The 20,253-nt window shown below is 45.2% G+C and overlaps 1 protein-coding gene across 1 annotated transcript in view; it reads left to right on the top strand.

Moving 5' to 3' along the window:
* The window catches only part of SYNJ2 (synaptojanin 2), a 151,818-nt gene that overhangs the window by 57,953 nt on the left and 73,612 nt on the right, over positions 1 to 20,253 (top strand). The window contains 3 exon segments of the mRNA XM_038767874.1: positions 168 to 393; positions 15,061 to 15,144; positions 19,874 to 19,935. Coding sequence (XP_038623802.1) covers positions 168 to 393; positions 15,061 to 15,144; positions 19,874 to 19,935 — 372 coding nt within the window.

The raw sequence follows: 20,253 nt of genomic DNA, 5'->3' as shown, positions 1-20,253 counted from the left end.
CAGCGCCTGACACAGTAAGTGCTTAACAAAGGCCAACAGTATTATTATTATTATTATTGAGGGAAATTAGAGTAGCTCTCTTGCCCATACCAGGCAGAGGGGTCCCGTTCCTTCCTCCCATGTCTATGCCAAGCACCACAACCTCTCGCCTTGCTTGACTTTTGCAGGAACCAGCTGTTGCACGTGCCCTTGGAGCACTGCCAAGTGAACTGCTCGGACTGGCTGCTGAAGGTGATCTGTGGCGTGGTCCACGTGCGCACAGTTTACGCCTCGCACAAGCAGGCCAAAGCCTGCCTCATCTCCCGAATCAGCTGCGCGCGGGCCGGGGCCCGCTTCCACATCCGAGGGGTGGACGACGACGGACACGTGGCCAACTTTGTGGAGACGGAGCAGGTGAGGGACCGAGCCTTCGTTAATGTGGCATCTATGGGAACAGTTGGGTTCATTCATTCAATCGTATTTACCATGGGTTACCACGCAAAGGTGAACTCGAGCACGGTGAGGCAAAATGCCTTTTTAGGGCAGGATGCTGTTAGCTGGGTCAAGTTGCTTTGTGCTTTTAGCCCCTCAAAGCCTTTCTGTAGTTAGGGAAACTTAAACCGTGAGGCCCAAGTAGGACCAGGACTGTATTGGACCCTATTTAAATAATAATAATGATGGTATTTGTTAAGCGCTTACTATGCGTCAAGCACTGGGTTAGATACAAGATAATCAGGTTGAACACAGTTCCACAGTGGGTTCACACACTCTTAATTGCCATTTTACAGTTGAGGTAACTGCGGCCCAGAGAAGCGAAGTGACTTTCCTGAGGGGTCACAGCAGGCAAGTGGTGGAGCTGGGGTTAGAACCCAGGTCCTTCTGGCTCCCAGGCGTATGGTCCATCCACTAAGCCACACTGCTTCTGTAGTAAGTGCTAAGAAGGAAACATGACATACATGTAGATCCGGTCTCTGGCCCCTGGGTGTTTCCAATCCAGTGTAAGGGGGAATGAACTCCCAAAGAAATAGAAAAAAACATTGTCTAAAATAAACAAAAGAAAAATGACAAATCTCTCTCCTTCCATTCCCATCCAATATCCCTGATTGAGTAATGTTGTGCTCTCTCTTCACTTTCTCTTGACCAAATCTCTTCTGGCACTATTACATTTAGCTCTTCACTCCCTTCACTCTCCCAGGTTACAAGTGATCTTCCCATAGCCAAGTCCTACATGCTCTACTGTATCCTAATCCTCTTTTCTCTGTGGGCCACTTTTAATCCTATTCACTACACGCTTCACCTGGAAGTGTGATTGGCCCTTGGTTTCACTGGCACAGGTACTATTCTGGTTCTCTTCCTTATTTATTTATATTAAGATCTATCTCCTGTACACTGTAAGCTCGTCGTAGCCAGGGAACATGTCTACCAACTCTGTTGTACTCTCCCAAGTACTTAGTATGTGCTCTGCATACATTAAGTGGTAAATAAACACCACTGATTGATTGGCATATCGGTTAATAGTGTTTTCTGAGTGCTTAATTGTGTGGTGGAAAGAAAAACACCATGGAATAGTGGATAGAGTATGGGTCTGGGGGTCAGAAGGTCATGGGTTCTAATCACAGGTGCACCACGTGTCTGCTGGGTAACCTTGGGCAAGTCACTTCACTTCTCTGGGCCTCAGTTATCTCATTTGTAAAGTGGGGGCTGAGACTGGGAAACCTACATGGGGCAGGGACTATGTCCATCCCGATGTGCTTGTATCCAAAATGCCTGGCACATAGTAAGTGCTTAACAGATAACATTATTATTATTATTATTATTATTATTATTATTATTATTATTATTACTGTTGTTACAATCCCTGATTCTTCTTGCTCTCCACTCTCTCAAGGAGGGCTGCAGTGACCTCCTCTCTGCTGATGAATCTTGCACCTCCTTCTCTAACCCCAGCCTCTCTTCTACTTTTCAATCCCATATATCCACCAGGATATCTTGGCAGCATCTCAGAGGGGTCAGTATGGCCAAAACCAATCTTCCCTTCCTCTTTCCTCCTAAACTCCTTCCTCCTAATTTCCCAATTCTGTAAGTAACACTACCATCCTTTCTCATCCCAAAGCTTGTGACCTTACTTATCATTCTCAACTCCTCAGTCACATTCAGTTAACTGCTAAATCCTGCCAATTATTCCTCCAAAACACTTCCCTGATCCGCCCCTTGGTCTCTATCTTAACAGAGATTACCCTGGTTCAGATTCTCATCGTAAAACTTCTCACTGGGTTTCCAGACTTCAGCCTCTCCCCCAATTCAGTCTATACTATCTGCTGCTGCTGCTTTGATTGTCTTCAACTTCCACATCTCTCCACTCTTTAAAAACCTCTAATGGCCATTCATCTTCATCTGCATTAAGTAGAAAGTCTTTGCCCATGGCTTGAAGATTATCACTAGCTTTCTCCATTTTGCTGAATCTGACCTCTTCACTCATTTAATCCATTAATGACTGGTATTTATTGAACACTTACTGTATGCAGAGCACTGTACTAAGCACGTGGGAGAGTACAGTAGGTATGTAGTTGGTAGGTATATTGCCTGCCCATAAGGAACTTACAGTCTACAGGTGGAGACAGGCATTAAAATACATTATGTATATGTGCAAAGGGACTCTAGCGATAAATGAAGAGTACAAGACTAAATGAAAATTACTCATTACTCTCTAGTTTGTACTTTTTGCCCCTCCCAAACTCATTTTCCTCATTGTACCCTATTTTCCACTTGCTCTCCCTTTAAAATCTACCTGAAATTCCCACCACTTCCAGAAACTTTCCCCACTTAACTCCCAATGTTCCAAGTTGTATCAGCCCAAGAGCCACTATTGTCATTTTCACATTCATGCCTTCACACTTAGAATTTCATAAAGTTAAATACATGTCTGTATTAAATTGTACATTCAGTTGCCCTTGTACTTCATACTGACCTAATTGCAGTACTACGTATTGTATCTCTGTTCTTCCTCACGTCCTCCCTGTCTAATTTTTGTCATTAGATGGAAACATGTGTTTTGCTTCTATTATACTCTCCAAAGCATTTGAGTTTATGGGTTGGCATGCAGTAGGTGCTCCAGTACCATTGATTGGTGGAATTAATGAGAAGCAGCATGGCCTAGTGTATATAGCACGTGGGCCTGGGAGTCAGAGGATCTGGTTTCCAATTTCGGCTCCACTACTTGTCTCCTGTGTGACCTTGGGCAAATCATTTCACTTCTCTATTGCCTCAGCTACCTCATCTGTAAACTGGGGATTAATACTGTGAGCCCCATGTGGGACATAGACTATGTCCAAAATGATTTGGACAACACTTAGGACAATGACTGGCACATAGTAAGTGTTTAACAAATATTATTGTAAAAAATCTTAGAAGAGAGAACACTTTTCTCCTTGCCAGTCCAGGTAGGACCAAAAAGCTACCACCTTCCCAGCATTCCAATGGTCAGAGGATAGGCCTGGAGTAGATATAAGCTAATTACGTTGGACACCGTCCATGTCTCACATGAGGCTCACATTTTTAAGTCCCATTTTACAGATGAGGCACAGAGAAGTGAAGTGATTGGCCCGAGGTCACACAGCAGACAAATGGCAGAGCTGGGATTAGAACTCAGTTTCTTCCGACTCCCCAGCCCTGTGCTCTATCCACTGGGCTGCACCGCTTCCATTGTACATAAAGGTGTATAGCAGTAGCATTTGGGTCTATCATGTGTATTTAGGGTTTGGTGAACTTGCCTGGTGTCTTCTGACCATCCTACAGTTGTGCAGTCAGGTCTTTTGGGGCCACTGGCTGGAGGTAGAACCTGGGGAGCAAGTGTATTTCATTCTCAGTCTCCTTCATGGGCTCCTCCTCCCATCCCCTTACTGTAGGGGTTCCTCAAGGGTCAGTTCTTGGTCCCCTTCTGTTCTCCATCTATACTCACTCCCTTGGTGAACTCATTCGCTCCCAAGACTTCTACTATCGTCTCTATGCTGATGACACCCAAATCTACATCTCCACCCATGTTCAATCTCCCTCCCTCCAGGCTCGTATCTCCTCCTGCCTTCAGGACATCTTCATCTGGATGTCTTCCTGCCACCTAAAACTCAACATGTCTAAGACTGATCTCCTTATGTTCCCCTCCAAACCCTGTCCTCTCCCTGACTTTCCCATCACTGTAGATGGTACTACCATCCTTCTCATCTCACAGGCCCACAACCTTGGGGTCATCCTTAACTCCGCTCTCTCATTCAATCCATTACCAAAACCTGCCAGTCTCACCTCCACAACATTGCCAAGATCCACCCTTTCCTCTCCATCCAAACCGCTACCTTTCTGGTTCAATCTCTCTTCCTATCCTGACTGAATTACTGCATCACCCTCCCTTCTGATCTCCCATTCTCCTGTCTCTCCCCGCTTCATCTTTCTACAGAAGTGCTCTGGGCTTGTCACTCCCCTCCTCAAAAATCTCCAGGGGTTGCCTGTCAACCTTCGAATGAAGCAAAAACTCCTCACTCTCAGCTTCAAAGCTCTCCATCACTTCACCCCCTCCTACCTCACCTCCCTTCTCTTCTTCTACAGCCCAGCCCACACACTCCGCTCCTTTGCTGCTAACCTCCTCACTGTGCCTTGTTTTTGCCTGTCCTGCCATCGACCCCTGGCCCACGTCCTACCTCTGGCCTGGAATGCCCTCCCTCCACACATCCGCCAAACTAGCTCATTTCTGCCCTTCAAAACCCTAATGAGAGCTAACCTCCTCCAGGAGGTCTTCCCAGACTGAGCCCCCCTTTTTTGTCTCCTCTCCCTTCCCATTACCCCCTCCCTCCCTCTGCCCTACTTCCCCTCCCCACAGCACTTCTGTATATTTGTACATATTTATTACTGTATATTTTTAATATGTACATAGCTATAATTCTGTTTATTCAGATGGTATTGACACCTGTCTACTTGTTTTGTTGTCTGTCTCCCCTTTTTAAACTGTGAGCCTGTTGTTCGGTAGCGACAATATATGTTGCCGATTTGTACTTCCCAAGCGCTTAGTACAGTGCTGTGCACACAGTAAGCGCTCAATAAATACGATTGAATGAATGAATTAACTCTAAGAGGGAGCAACTAGGATGGCCATGTGTTGGGCACCTACTGCTTCAGGGATCCTGAGCAGATTCCAGGCCATGAACCGCGGGTGGGCAGTTGGGGCTGGAGACAACCAGGGCTAAAGCAGTTGTGTGGCTACACATCAGTCAGTCAGTCTTATTTATTGGGCACTTACTGTGTGCAGAGCACTGTACTAAGCACTTGAGAGAGTGAAATACAACAATATAACAGACACATTCCCTGCCCACAATGAGCTTACAGTCTAGAAGGGGAGACAGACATTAATATACACATCATCAATCTGAATTGTATTTGAGTGCTTACTGTGTGCAGAGCACTGTACTAAGCACTGGGAGCATTCAATACACCAGACCGTGTAGACATATTCCCTGCCCATAACGGGCTTACAGTCTAGAGGGGAGACAGGCAATATAAATAAATAAATTTCAGATATGTACATAAATGCTGTGGTACCTGGGGTGAGTTGAGGGGGGTGTAAATAAAGGGTGCAAATCCAACTTGCTTAAAGAAAGAAAAAAATTTGCAAGCCTGTGTATTTCCTGCACCCCCGTGCCCTCCACCCAATCTCTTCATCTCTAGTTTCAGTGGCAGTGTTGGCTCAAATTCACCAACATTAGGTACTAAAAATAGGGGCAAATTTTTCCACTCCGGAGCTTAACTAGGTAGAATAAGACCTTTTCAGGGGGACTGAGATGTAAATGACAACTGCCTTGTGGGGAAATGCAAGGATTCTCCTTCAACGGTATTAGGGAAATTTTGTATAAGGGCTCAGGAATTGATCCCACCCCAAACCGATCTTTCCTTACCGTCTTTCCTTCTACCTCCACATTGCATATGCTAACCGCTGTCTTTCAGCCGCATGATTCTCTCACTCGCTCTAAACCACATAACGAATAACTAATTCATGTTCAGTTTGCATCAGGAAAATACCCACAGACACTTAAAATAGTCAATCCCTATGGGGTAGTGCACTGCCCATTTCTGTGGAAGGATCAATTTCTAGATATTGGCCCTTCAAGCGCTGGAGGGTCGAGAATGTTGTTAGGCGACTGGACAGTGCCATATGTGGAGCTTTAGCTGATACTCGGACACCACCACTGGGACGTGACTGGTATTTGGGCCAAGAAGTGGCAGGTTTTGGCTTTTTTCCCCCTTCCATAGCTGAGGAGAGGCAGCCTGGCCTAGTGGCTAGAGCATAGACTTGGGAGTCAGAAGGACCTGGGTTATAATCCCAGCTCCACCACTGGTCGTCTGTGTGACCATGGGCAAATCATTTCACTTATTTGTGCCTCAGCTAACTCATCTCTGATTTGGGGATTAAGCTTTGTGAGCCCCATGTGGGGACCATGGACTATGCCCAACCTGATTAGCTTGTATCTACCCCAGCGCTTAGTACAGTACCTGGCACATAGTAAACATTTAACAAATACCATTAAAAAAAAGGACAGCAACTGTTCCTTTCCTTTATTATTTATTGTCATTAATAATAATAATGATAATGATATTTAAGCACTTACTATATGCTAAGCACAGTACTAAGAACCGGGGTAGATGCAAGATAATCAGGTCCCATATGGGGCTCTCAGTCTAAATAGGAGAGAGAACTGGTATTGAATTCCCATTTTGCAGATGAGGGAACTGAGGCATAGAGAAATTAAGTGACTTGCCCAAGGTCACACAGCAGATAAGTGGCAGAAGTGAGAAAAGTGTGTGCTCTTTCCACTAGGCCATGTCCCCCCTTAACCCCAACCACTGATTTCAGCTGCCCAGCACATGAAAAAGGGATATTTCCCCCACCCCTGACCTCTCTCGGAGGGTTCTGGTGTGAGGACTTTGAAGTAAAAAATCTCCATAGAAACACCTACCTGAAGGTGATTCAGGGTTAGGGATGGGTGTCCTTGCCTACAGTCCTATGGGGCAGTGAGGAGTCAAAGCAGGAGCAGACTGGCAAGTGGGAAAAGAGGTAGATTAATGGAAATGGGGACATTTACTCTGCACGTGCTGTGGGCGGAGCCCAGGACTAGGCTTTTTGGAGCATGTGGAGCGGTGAGAAGAAAGAACCAAGATGAACAGAGCACTGCATGAACAATAGGATACAAGAAAACTGAGGAGAAATAAGAAAGGACTGGGGATTGCAGGCAAAATAAGAATACAAGTCCATGAGAAGATGAAAAGTAAATAGGAAGACTGGTCATTGGGCTTGGCATGTATTTTCCCCCCCAGCATGAAAGGGGAAAGGATTTTTGTACAGACCTCAGTCACTCTCCATCTATCTTGCTCTTCTTTCAGTTTGTTTCCTGTCCTCACCTGTCTCCCAGTGCCATTTTATTTCATCTTTTTTGTTCTTTTGTGCCCTGCAAATCAGTGGGATACAGGCCTTCCTCCCTGTTCCTGGGGAACTTTTTCAAGGGAAGCAGCATGGCCTAATGGATAGAGCACAGGCCTGAGGGTCAGAAGGACCTGGGTTCTAATCCTGACTCTGCCGCTTGTCTGCTGTATGACCTTCGGCAAGTCAATCAATCAATCAATCAGTCGTATTTATTGAGCGCTTACTGTGTGCAGAGCACTGTACTAAGCGCTTGGGAAGTACAAGTTGGCAAGATATAGAGACAGTCCCTACCCAACAGTGGGCTCACATTCTAAAAGGGGGAGACAGAGAATGAAACCAAACATACTAACAAAATAAAATAAATAGAATAGATATGTACAAGTAAAATAAATAGAGTAATAAATATGTACAAACATATATACATATATACAGGTGCTGTGGGGAAGGGAAGGAGGTAAGATGGGGGGATGGAGAGGGGGACGAGGGGGAGAGGAAGGAAGGGGCTCAGTCTGGGAAGGCCTCCTGGAGGAGGTGAGCTCTCAGTAGGCCCTTGAAGGGAAGAAGAGAGCTAGCTTGGCGGATGGGCAGAGGGAGGGCATTCCAGGCCCGGGGGATGACGTGGGCCGGGGGTCGATGGTGGGACAGGTGAGAACGAGGTACGGTGAGGAGATTAGCAGCAGAGGAGCGGAGGGTGCGGGGTGGGCTGTAGAAGGAGAGAAAGGAGGTGAGGTAGGAGTGGGCGAGGTGATGGAGAGCCTTGAAGCCCAGGGTGAGGAGTTTCTGCCTGATGCACAGATTGATTGGTAGCCATTGGAGATTTTTGAGGAGGGGAGTAAAATGCTTCACTTCCCTGGGCCTCAGTTACCTCATCTGTAAAATGAGAATTTAGACTAAGCCCTTTGTGGGACATAGAAAGTGTCCAGCCTGATAAGCTTGTTTCTACCCCAGTTGTTAGTAGTGTGCCTGGCACATAGTGAACATTTAACAAATACCATTAAAAATAATAGGCATTCTCTCCTGAGGATCCTGACTCTGGCTCAGTTGTCTCTCTCACAGGTCTCCAGTGGGCTAAAAGAATGTCCAGTTGCCTGCACAGCCCATTTTGAATTAAATAGCCTTTCCTTCCTGTGCTTGCATAGATGCTTTTGTCTCCATCTTGTGAAATGGGGAAGGAGGAAGGAAGAGGGAGAGAAGGTAAGATGAATGGGGATTTCCGGAAGGCCTTTTTGCAGAGGACTATGACACCCTTGATGAGGCTGCTTGTGAGAGGGCTCAGGGCAGTGGCTACTTAGGCCCGAGGTGGCTTTGCTTTTCCTAGTTCCGCAGACCTGAGTAATAAGACACACACCCCTGGCTCCATAAGACTATCAATAATGCTGTTCCTGGATTAGAGCTATGGTTCCCACCAGCCCAGGATTCTGTCCATGAGAGTGACCACAAGAACAGAAGGTGGCATAATTGAAGAGGGTTTTGTCCAGGGTGTCTGAAGCCCCATCAGCTACGTCAGGCTAGCACAGAGTCCTGCCTGACCAGTGGTTCCACAATCCCTCGACCTCAGGCTGGAAGGAAGTGTGGGAGGACAGGAGCGTTGTATAGTGGAAAGAGATGTAGTGGGGCCTAGTGGAAAGAGTGAAGGCCTGGGTTCTAATCCTGCCTCCGCCACTTGTCTGCTTTGTGACCTTGGACAAGTTGCTTAACTTCTCTGTGCCTCAACAACCTCATCTGTAAAACATGGGGATTAAGACTGAGCCCCATGTGGGACAAAGACAGCATTTTAATATCGGAGTATTTGTCAGCTTGTTTCTACCACAGTATTTAGTAAAGTGCCGGCAAATAATAAGCATTTAACAAGTACCATTAAAAAAAAAGCAGCAGAGAGGCTTACCACCAGACCATAAATAAGGTCAGGCTGAAGGAAGAGAGTCCTCTTCCTCTGTGTGGAGTAGCTTGAGGGGTCCTGGTGGTTGTTTTCTAGGCTGTCGGGCAAAATGCAGCAGTGTACGGTGAGGACTGGAGCCATGATTGGCCAGCAAAAGCCCCAGGGTTTGCCTGTAGTCCTGCTGACTGCTGTCTGGGGGAGTGCTTTGATGGAGCTGGGGTAGGCTGTTAGGGGGGTTCCGTAGTTCAGGTTCATGCTGGCTTCTGGAGGTGACACCCCCTCTCTGAATGTTGGCATGTGTCAGCAGGAGGAATGCCCCTCAGTTAGTCAATCCTTGGGATTTTTGGAATGTCTACTGAGGGCAAACCATTGCGCAAACCGGCCTAGTTGGAAGAGGGTGCTTTGCCTGCCTAGAAGGAGTTAACTGGCCCCTGAAGGCAAGCCTCAACCCGCCCCCACTCTAGGGCAGCTGGTGGTTGGTACAGACGGAGGCCAGAGTCACAGCAATGAAAAGACACTCCTTGGAGTGGCGGGCGGGGGAGAAACTCCTTTTGCCAGCAGTAGGAAGTATCACTTGTAGCATATCCTGAAGGGTCAGAATCTGTGGCCTTCTAGTTACCACAAAGTAGAAGCCCAATAATAAATCCAGCAGAGACTGTGGTTTGACTGCCTTGGGCGGTGATCCTATGGGACTGAAAAAAGGACAGTTCGTGCCTCATTTTGTAGGAGTCCTTGGGGTGCATGAAAACTGATTTTTCTCCTTCATAAATTAAACCTCCAGAGACCCTACAAAATGACCTGATCATGCTATTCCGTGTTTGTAGAGAGAATAAGCAATTGCACTTTATTCCCATGGGGTGAGTTTGTGTGGGCAGGAAGGAGTGGGTGCTGTGGGGTGGGGTGCCTAGATGGCATTCTTTAACACTCTTAGACAGAGTTAGCCCTTGTGCCTTCCCAGCTCTGCAGTGAGTCATGTTTTGGTGGGCTTGCATTGCTGTGGTGACTCATGCAGCAGGGAAGTAAAACAAAGCCTCAAGCTCCAGAAAGGGAAAAAACCCTTATCTTTCTTTCAAACATAGGGGCACCAGTTCATCTTCCCAGGTGCTTAAGGGCAGTACATGCATCCTCTGTGGAATGTAACCCTGGAAAGAGAAAGGATCCTAAATTGTAGAATGTCAATCAGTCATTTATTGAGTGCTTACTGTGGGCAGAGCACCATTCTGAGCTCTTAGAAGAGTACAGTACAACAGAGTTGGCAGTCACATTCCATGCCCACAGTGAGCTTATGCCTGGAGAAAATTCCTAGAGATTTATTTGTGCTCCACTGCCACTGATATTCCTGCTCGTTAGGAGTGGTAACTGCCCTTCCTCTCATCTTCCTAGTGCAGCAAATTGCCTGCTAGTTCCGTCTTCATTTTCGTTTCTTATTTTATGAGATGCCCTGCATTCACTCTTCCAGCGTAGACTTCACCAGAGCGAGCCTACCAGCCATAAGTCAAACATTTCTCTTCTGAGAAGAATTATTGTCAATCAACCAACATCTGTCCCTTTTAACCACCTGTCTTTCCACAATTAAGCTGTTCTATTTCCTTAGACCAGCAAAGAGAAGGAATCAGCATGTTGATTCCGCATTGAAAGTAATGATGAGGGTTTGCTTAAACTTTCTGTTAACTCCTTTTCTTCTTATTATCCAAGTAATGGATTTTTTTGGTTTCTTACTGCCAGGGTCATTTGACAGTTAAAAATCGAATCTAAAAAGAAATTCAGGAATCCCACTGTGTGCCCCTCTAGAGGGTTGATGGGAATTTTCTGCATATGTGAGGTGAGCAGAGATCTTTGTAGGGAAACATATATGTATATATTTATTTATATATATAATTTTTTTCCCCATCACTCTTTGGTTAAGGTTAGAACTTGCTTCCATATCGGTCAGTTGAATGTTAGTCATTTTACACAATATGGATAAGGAGTAAGACACACACACACACACACACACACACACACACACACACACACACACCACTCTCTCTCTCTCTCTCTCTCTCTCTCTCTCTGTGTCTCTCTCTCTCTCTCTCTCTCTCTTTTCTTATGTTAAGTAAAATGTTGGAATTATAGCCCAGAAACAGTCTTCCCCTCTAGTCTATAAGCTCGTTGAGGGCAGGGAGAATGTCTGTTTCTCTGCTGTATTGCATGTTGCCAAGCACTTAGTACAGTGCTCTGCACATACTGAGAGCTCAATAAATACTATTTATTGATGACTCCTATAGTCCCAGGACACCATTGGTTATTTTTCAGCCCCTTCCATGAATATTTTTTTTTCTGTTATTTGTTTGCTAGCTATGTGCCGGGTACTGTTCTAAGCCTTGGGATCAATACAGGCTAATCTGGTTGGACCCAGTCCGTGTCCCACATGGGGCGCACAATCTTAATCCCCATTTTACAGATGAGGTAACTGAGGCACAGAGAAATGAAGTGACTTTCCTGAGGTTACACAGCAGACAAGTGACAGAGCTGGGATTAGAACACAGGTCTATCCAACTCCCAGGCTCCTGCTCTCTCCACTGGAACATGCTGAGTACGATTACTAATGCATGTGAAATCTAAATATGATCCAGGATGGAAAGCCATATGACAAAGGAGCATAGAGGTGAAGAAACCCCCAGTCCAGATGCCTGCCAGGTCAGGGTAGAGTTACTCAGATAGAGAGGAAGACATTTGATCATAGCATTGGGACTTTTGCCATGTGTTTCTCTGGATGGTGCTTTTTCTTTCCACCCTCCCTTTTACCTCCACTACATGCGAGGGTTGGTTTCCAGGTGGAAGCTTGGCCAAATGTTGGTGCTTTAAAAGGAGAAGTACCTGGTAGTTCCATCTAACTGAGTTTCTAGAGTCCTAGTGTGATGACTCTGATCACTGAGATGCACATTTGTGAAAGGGAGCTTGGCCTAGAGTATAGAGTAAGGGCCTGGGAGTCAGAAGGACCTGGGTTCTAATCCTGGCTCCGCCACTTGTCTGCTGTGTGACCTCGAGCAAGTCACTTCATTTCTCTGTGCTTCAGTGACCTCATCTGTAAAGTGGGGGTTAAGACTGTGAGCCCCATGTATAGTGCCTGGTACACAGTAAGCATTTAAGAAATAACAGGAAAAAAAAACGGTCTGGCACCGGTGATAAATATAGGTCCAGACCCTGAGACTGATGAAATCTTGCTCTCTGCTGCATCTGGAAGATGCTCTTTTTCAGATGTAGTTGGTTTAAATTTGAAGTGTTAACTTTTGGACTCACCTTTCATTTGAAACGGCCTTCAGGTGTGTGGGTTATTTGCTTGGAGCGTGAGCCGGATGCAGCCAGCTGGACTTCTTTGGGACTCTCTTGAGTATCTGGGGGGATCCTTGGGATTAAATGCATTGTTGGGTGGATCCCAGTATGAAGATGGAAGAAATCTCCCTCTCTAGATTGTAAATTCACTGGGGTCAGGGAATGCATCTGTTAAATTGTTCTGTTGTACTCTCCCAAGTGCTTAGTGCAGTGTTCTGCACACAGTAAGCCCTCTAAGTATGATTGATCCATTGGCTGACTGGAGACTGCGGTGATTCATCAGCTTTTGGGGTTATTGCACTGAGCCCTCTGCCCATCAGCAGTGTTGAGTGATTCGGTCAAGGAGAAGCCTCATGCCAAGAAGCAGCATGGCCTTATAGTGGAAAAAGTTCAGAACTCTAAACCCAGTTCTTCACTTGCCTGCAGTGTGATCTTGGGCACATCTATGCTCAGTTATAAAATGGGGATTGAATACCCATTTTCTCTCTCTCTTTATACTGTGAACCCCAAGTGGGATAGGGAATGTATCTGGTTGTATTGTACTTGTTCAAGAATAAGTGTAGTTCTAATCCTGGCTCTGCCACTTGTCTGCTATGTGACTATGGGCAAGTCACTTAACTTCTCTCTGCCTCAGTTACCTCATCTGTAAAATGGGGATTAAGACTGTGAGCCCGATGTGGGACAGGGACTGTCCAACCCGATTTGCTTGTATTCCCCCTCCAGTGCTTAGTACAGTGCCTCGCATATAGTAAGTGCTTAACAAATATTACAATTATTATTATTATTACTGGGCACATAGTAAGTGCCTAACAAATACCGCAACTGCCATTACTATTGGCCTCAGTGCCTTTCACCCACTCTTTCCATCTTGTCTGTCTGCACTCTTCACTTACTACTCCGCAGCCCACACGCTTCATTTCTCACAAAGTCACATTGTAACAGTTCCATACTCTCAGTGCTCATGCTGTCCCTCAGCCTGGAACACCCTTCTCTCCCAAACCCAAATCTGTCAAACCAGAGCTCTCCCCATCTTCAAAGCCCTCATAAAACCCCACCTCCTCTAAGAAACTTCTCCAAGTAATTGACCACTCCTCATGTCCTCACCTTGTATCCCTCCCAGCACTTTGAACAGTGCTTTGCACATAGTAAGCTCTTAACAAATGTTATTATTATTATTATTATTATTATTATTATGTCCTGTCATCCCAACATTCAACCTTAGCACTCGTGACAATTTATTCTTATCATCAGCACTAAGTATGTATATGCTTATTTTTTCTGTTTTCATGAGATTATTATTTGTTCAGCAGTTTCATCCAAATGTGTTGCATCATTTCCTGCTTTATCCTTACTCTCTTGTTTTCATTATCTGTAAATAATTTTGTCTGTCTCTCAATAAATTGGAAACTCCTTGAGGACAAGGAACGCATGTCCCACTTTTTTAATAATAATGGTATTTGTTAAGTACTTAATATGTGCCAAATTCTGAACTAAGTGCTGAGGTAAATACGAGGTGATCAGGTTGTACTCTCCTAGTTCAGCATTTAGCTCTCAGTAGTCTCTCAGTAGATACTATTGGTTAACTGATTGATTAGAGGAATTACCTATCTAAAAATCCCAAGGGAGAAATAGAAGCAGTGTGGTCTAGTGAATAGAGCATGGGCCTGGGAGTCAGAAAGACCTGGGTTCTAATCCCAACTCCTTGTCTCATCTGCTAGGTGACCTTGGGCAAGTCACTTCAGTTCTCCAGGCCTTAGTTACCTCATATGTAAAATGGGGATGAAGACTGTGAGTCCCATGTGGGACATGGACTGTGTCCAACCTGATTAGCCTGTCTCTACCCTAGCTCTTGGTACAGTGCCTGGCCACATAGTAAGCACTTAACAAATACCATTATAAAAAAAAAAGAGTCCATAGTGTATCCATTCTGAAAGTGAGAGGTCCATAGCCCAAATTTCCTGGACTATTTGAAAATGAGCAGGCCATTTGGAATTCACTTGTGAGGAACAGCATGTTGGAAATAAATGAAATATGAAGGCAGCCGAGAGATACTGTGCTCCTTAACCGGCACTAGAAAAACCCTGCTCACAGAGACGGTGCCCACTTCCCAGGTCAAATTCAGCCAGTAGGGAGACAGTCCCAGCAGGGGCAGCACATCTCTCTGGGGCCGGGGGAATTCTACCACCCTTCCTGAGGACAAAGACCTCGGTCTGCCTGAGGGAAAGCCAGTCACGGTCCGCTTCTGTCCGTCGGCCGGGGATCGAGGCTCGGCTATTAGCTGCGACCAGAGAGGCCTGCCCCGAGATCAGCTGCCTGCTGTCCTTTCATCTGGTTTCCCGTCTCAGGCTACGGTGTCTGGTTGCGAGGCCCTGGGACGCTCGGTTTCAATGAAGAATATCTTTTCCTTTCTGTCTTTCCGTGGGTGCAGACCATTTACGTGGATGATGGTGTCTCGTCGTTCGTCCAGATCCGAGGTTCGGTTCCGCTATTTTGGGAGCAGCCGGGACTCCAGGTAGGTGATATTTGGTGGCTTCAACACTCCCTCTCCGTGACGTATTTTTGGGTTTTCCTCTTGGCTGGTGTTATCAAGTAACCTTATTCAAAAATGTCCCTGGGGAATACTATAAAATGTTTTTTTCTTGGTGCTGAACTATGTGTCGGACTATGAGGTGTGGGTGAAAACCGTCTCATTCATCCCCTTTTAATTACATTGACTAGAAAGGGATGTATTTTCTCCCAGGGTTTGTGGATGCAGCCTTGTTTCTTCACATACAGTTCAGAGATTATTGATGTGCTTTCTACACAATGCAGGCAAGTGGAGTTGGGTATTCCAGGGCAGAGGTGAGTTTAGAGTTATTGGGTTATTCAGAGTATAAATGGCAAGTTATTGCTCTTACTAGGTATAGCTGGAGTCCAGGCTGATGAAGCTTATGTTAAGGAAAGAGCAAGTTCTTGTGGATACTGAGCTATTGTGCAATAGGTCTTAGGTTTTAGGGGTAGGCAGGATCCTGGTCATTGACTCATGTGAGATTTATACTGAGCCTTCCTAAAAATACACCCTGTCATCTGAAGCAGGGCACAAAGCCAATCCCATTGACATTCTCCATTCTCTTCATGTAATAATGTGATGGGAGGGTGATTGCAAGTTTACTCTCGATGAAATGACACAAACCTATTCAGTAGGTTCCCCTGGGTAGACTTCCTAATTTGGGATCCTTTGAGAATAAGGCAGGCCACTTTCCCTTAGACAGATGGTCACATTCGAAGACTTGTATGACGAATGGAAAGTTTTCTTTGCTGTCAGTATACATTGGGTCTCCCATTACAATGGTGGCTGAAAATGTCCAGGTTGTGAGATCTGACCAGCGTAGGGGGCTGGGTTTGTGTCGTCCAGGGTTCGATTCTTGCCCTGCCATTTGTGCATCAAGGAAACATAATACTGCCTAGACTTGTGCTCTTCCACCTTTTCTTGTGGAGGCTAGTAGAATGCACCTCAGAGGTTGGGTGAGTTCCATGGTGGGGCTTTGAGTTCTGTGGATAAATGATTCGGTTTACATCCTAGCCATCTCACTGCGCTTCATGAAAGTACCAGAAAGCCATATGCTACTCAATATGAAAGGTGATTTCTAGAGAATTATCTTAGAAAGATAGGGCATATCCTTTTAAAGAGCTCCTGGAAGATTGAAAAGAGTTGATGTTCAAGCCCTGATTTTTTTCCTGCAGTTTCTTAGGCGTCGTGTTCAAGCCTCCATCTTGGATGAGATGGGAGTGAGAAGGTAGCGGAATGAAGATAAATTTCTTATGGAAATTGTGACCTGGACTTCACTAGTCTATGTCAAAGCTGACAATACTTCCCTGCCTAAATGTCAGGTGACGTTTTTCCTTTTGGGACCCTCCTGGCAGGGAGATTAGCATGTCCCCACTGTCACCTTCCCTAGAACGTTACTCATTTGAAGGGACAAGATCAATCAATCAATCAATCAATCAATCAATCGTATTTATTGAGCGCTTACTATGTGCAGAGCACTGTACTGTACTGTACAAGATGTGTTTTTTCATAGGAAACATAAATTGTTCTTTAAAGTGCCTGAAGAGGAACATTTTCCATTTTGAAAGCAGACCCTTTAAAGCCTTTTCCTAAGGTTTCTAACCTGAAAGTGTCTGTTTTTTCCTGTGCTCTAATTTTTCTTGATCCCACTTTATTCAGCACAATAAAGCAATCCCAGTTTTCTGGTCCATGCATTCCTGTTTAAGGCTAGAATCTAAGCCCTTCTTTCCCCAAATGGTTGTTTGGGCTCAACTCTTCACTGTGCGGGATAACGGCACACAGCATTAGGAACAGTACCTTTATTAAACATTCATTAGCACATTATACCCACCGGCAGTATCCAGGGGTATTTGGTGACTTAATTCACCGTGGAAGCTGGAGAGCAGTGTCACTAATTCTGAATTCAGTTTGGTGAGCAGAGTTACAGGGCATTTTTACTCTTAACTAGCTACAAACCATCTTTGTTCTGGTTTGTGCAGCTCTTTGTAGACGTCATGGAATCATTCTCTGAAGGTTAATCAGTTGTATTTATTGAGTGTTTACTGGGTGCAGAGCACTGTACTAAGCGCTTGGGAGAGGATAATAGAACAACATAACAGAATTGGTAGACACATTTCCTGCCTGCAACACCACTACCTGCCATTTAGGCAGTGAAGTATTGTTGACTTTGAGGCAGCCTAGTGAAGTCCAGGTCACAATTTCCATCATAAATTTATTGTCATTCCTGTTCCCTCTCACTCTCAACCCAGGAGTCCAGATCTATACCATTCCACCCAGGATGTACCCAGAATGGGCATTGTGTTGAAACCTCCATCTTGAATGGGACAGAATGACTTTCTTTAGGCCTGATGCACAGCTGAACTCTGGGATAGTAACACTTTAGAATATCCTGAGGAAAGCACTGAGTAGCAAGGGGTATTGAGTTAGTTCACCAGTGAGTTAACTAAGCTAAAGATGTGACAGGTGAAATGATGTAGCTTTGGTTTATAAAATGGCAGCACTCTCTTCCAGAAAATTGCCCATACTTGGAATTAAATATTCAAATCTGGCTAGGGTTATATTTCATATATTATCCATTTCAGGCCCAAGGTCTGAAATCTTGAAGAGTAAAGTAGATTAGTGTGAAGAAGGAGATGATTTGTAGAAGAGGGTATGGGTAGTTTTATGTCTCATATTTGTGCATATGACAGTAATAATTGTTAAGCATAAAGTGCTAAGCACTGTACTATATACAGTATAGTAGATGTACTATATATATCTTGTATATCTATATATCTTGTAGATAAAAGATCATTAGGTCAGGCACAGTCCCTGTCCCTCATGGGGCTCATAGTCTAAGGGAGAAGAGCTGTTGAATCCCCACTGTACAGATAAGGAAACTGAGACATAGTGAAGTTGTGACACACCCAAAGTCACAGAGCATACAAATGGCAGTCTGGATTAGAACCCAGGGCCCCTGACACCTTGGCCTATCCTCTTTCCATTAGGTAGATCATTTCTACCTCATCATTTCTAAACTCCAAAATGTCCTAAAATTGTCCAGAGGATTTTGGGATCTGTCAGTGGAGTTTGTGGTAAGGTCAGTCCAGTGTGGGCAGGAAACTGGGGGGGATTTTCCTGTTCCCCTCAGCAGTTTTACAATATAGTGTTTTATAGTAAATGAAGCAGGCATGTGTCATTGCGTGGTTTGCCTTTTCAGGTTTCCAGTAAATGAGTAAAATGAAACAGGTGGCAATTGGCCATTTATAGACACTTAGTCATATTATATATCAATCAATGGTATTTACTGAGTGCTTACTGAGGGCAGAGCACTGAACTTAGCCACTCAGTGTTTGTAGACACCATTCCTTCCCATGAGGCACTTATACATGACAAGCAGTTTATATTCCTGGAAAGCAGTAATTGTCCCTGAAATATGACATATTCCTTTAAATAGTTTTGTGTCTGGCATGGCAAGGTAGGTGAGCATGTGTTTCAAATTGATATTGACCAATCAATCAATGATATATATTGAGCACTTACTGTGTGCAGAGCATTGTACTAAGTGCTTGGGAGAGTACAATATAACAAGAGTCGGTAGAAACATTCCCTGCCCACAGGGAGATTATAGTCTAGAGGGGGAGACAGACATTAATATGAATAAAAAAATTATGGATCTGTACATAAGTGCAGTGAGGCTGAGGATGGGGTGAATAGAGGGTGCAAGTCCATGGGCAAGTGTGATGCAGAAGGCAGAGGGAGTAGAGGAAATGAGGGCTTAGTCGGGGAAGGCCTCTTGGAGGAGATGTGATTTTAATAAGACTTTGAAGGTGTGGAGAGAGGTGGTCTGCAGATGTGAAGGGGGAAAGACTTCCAGCCAGAGGGAGGATGTGGGTGAGGGATTGGTAGCGAGATACACAAGATTGAGGAACAGTAAGTAGGTTGGCGTTAGAGGAATGACGTGAGTGTGCTGGGATGTAGTAGCAAATCAGTGAGGAAAAGATAGGGGGCGAGGTGTTGGAGTGCTTTAAATTCGATGGTGAGGGGTTTTTGTTTGATGCCGAGATCAATCATTTTTATTGTGCGCTTACTATGTGCAGAGCACTGTAGTAAGCGCTTGGGTGAGTACAACAGAATTAGCAGACATGTTCCCTGCCCATCACGAGTATACAGTCTAGATTGGGTGGGCAACCACTGGAGGTTTCTGACCACACTTTCAAACCACTATCAGGGATTGTATCCATGGGCAGAGTTTTGCCTTGAAGGTTTTTTAGGCTGACTTTCTGTTGGCTGCTGGTGGGAGAAGATTTCCTGATAATGGTAGTCAATGTAGTTCCTAAATCTTTATAGCAAAGCCTTTGATTTTATTTTTTAAAAATTATCCCTGTGTGGGTCTGGGGGGGCGGGCCAGGCAGGGAGTGGGGCTGGTGGTGGCATTAGTGTATATTTGTTAAGTGTTTTTCCTTGCCCTGGCCCTTGCTGTAGAGTTCCCCCAGGGCCTCATTGCCTGTGCCAGGGGTGTCCTCCTCATGTCCACGTACTCTAGAAATGTTGCTGAATTTGTGCCCCTTCCAAGAAGGCCAGTGCTGCAGAGGATATTACGTTGCATGCAAATTCGTACACAGCATTTGTGTGGTGGCTGTACGATGTCTCCTTATTGATGGATGCCCTGAAAATGCCATCTGTAACCTTCCTCTTCTTGTTTCTCTTTCAGGTTGGCTCACATCATTTGAAACTCAGCAGAGGTCTGGAGGCAAATGCCCCTGCTTTTGACAGGTAGGATTCTTCTAAGCCCTAGGGTGGCATAATCTCTGGCTTTGTTACTCAGGGACACTGGGATTTAAGGGATATGGCACCCAGACTCCCAGATTTACCCCTGGATCCCCCAGGGAACCTTGGTCATGTTACTGGACATCTCTTCGCCTCAGTTCCTGAGTGTGAAAATCAAGTACAGTATTCTCATCCCCGCCCCCCCCACCAACCCAGGGCATATCTTGAAGGTGATCCAGTGAACCATATTCAAAATTTGACTTATACATTTTAAAAAGCAAAGAGCGGTAGGTGGTTCCTCAGTCACAGCCTAACTACATTCTG

The sequence above is a fragment of the Tachyglossus aculeatus genome, chromosome 2 (assembly GCF_015852505.1).
Source record: "Tachyglossus aculeatus isolate mTacAcu1 chromosome 2, mTacAcu1.pri, whole genome shotgun sequence".
NCBI lineage: Eukaryota > Metazoa > Chordata > Mammalia > Monotremata > Tachyglossidae > Tachyglossus > Tachyglossus aculeatus.
Note: the sequence above shows the minus strand (reverse complement) of the source record. Positions and strands in the feature narration are given on the sequence as shown.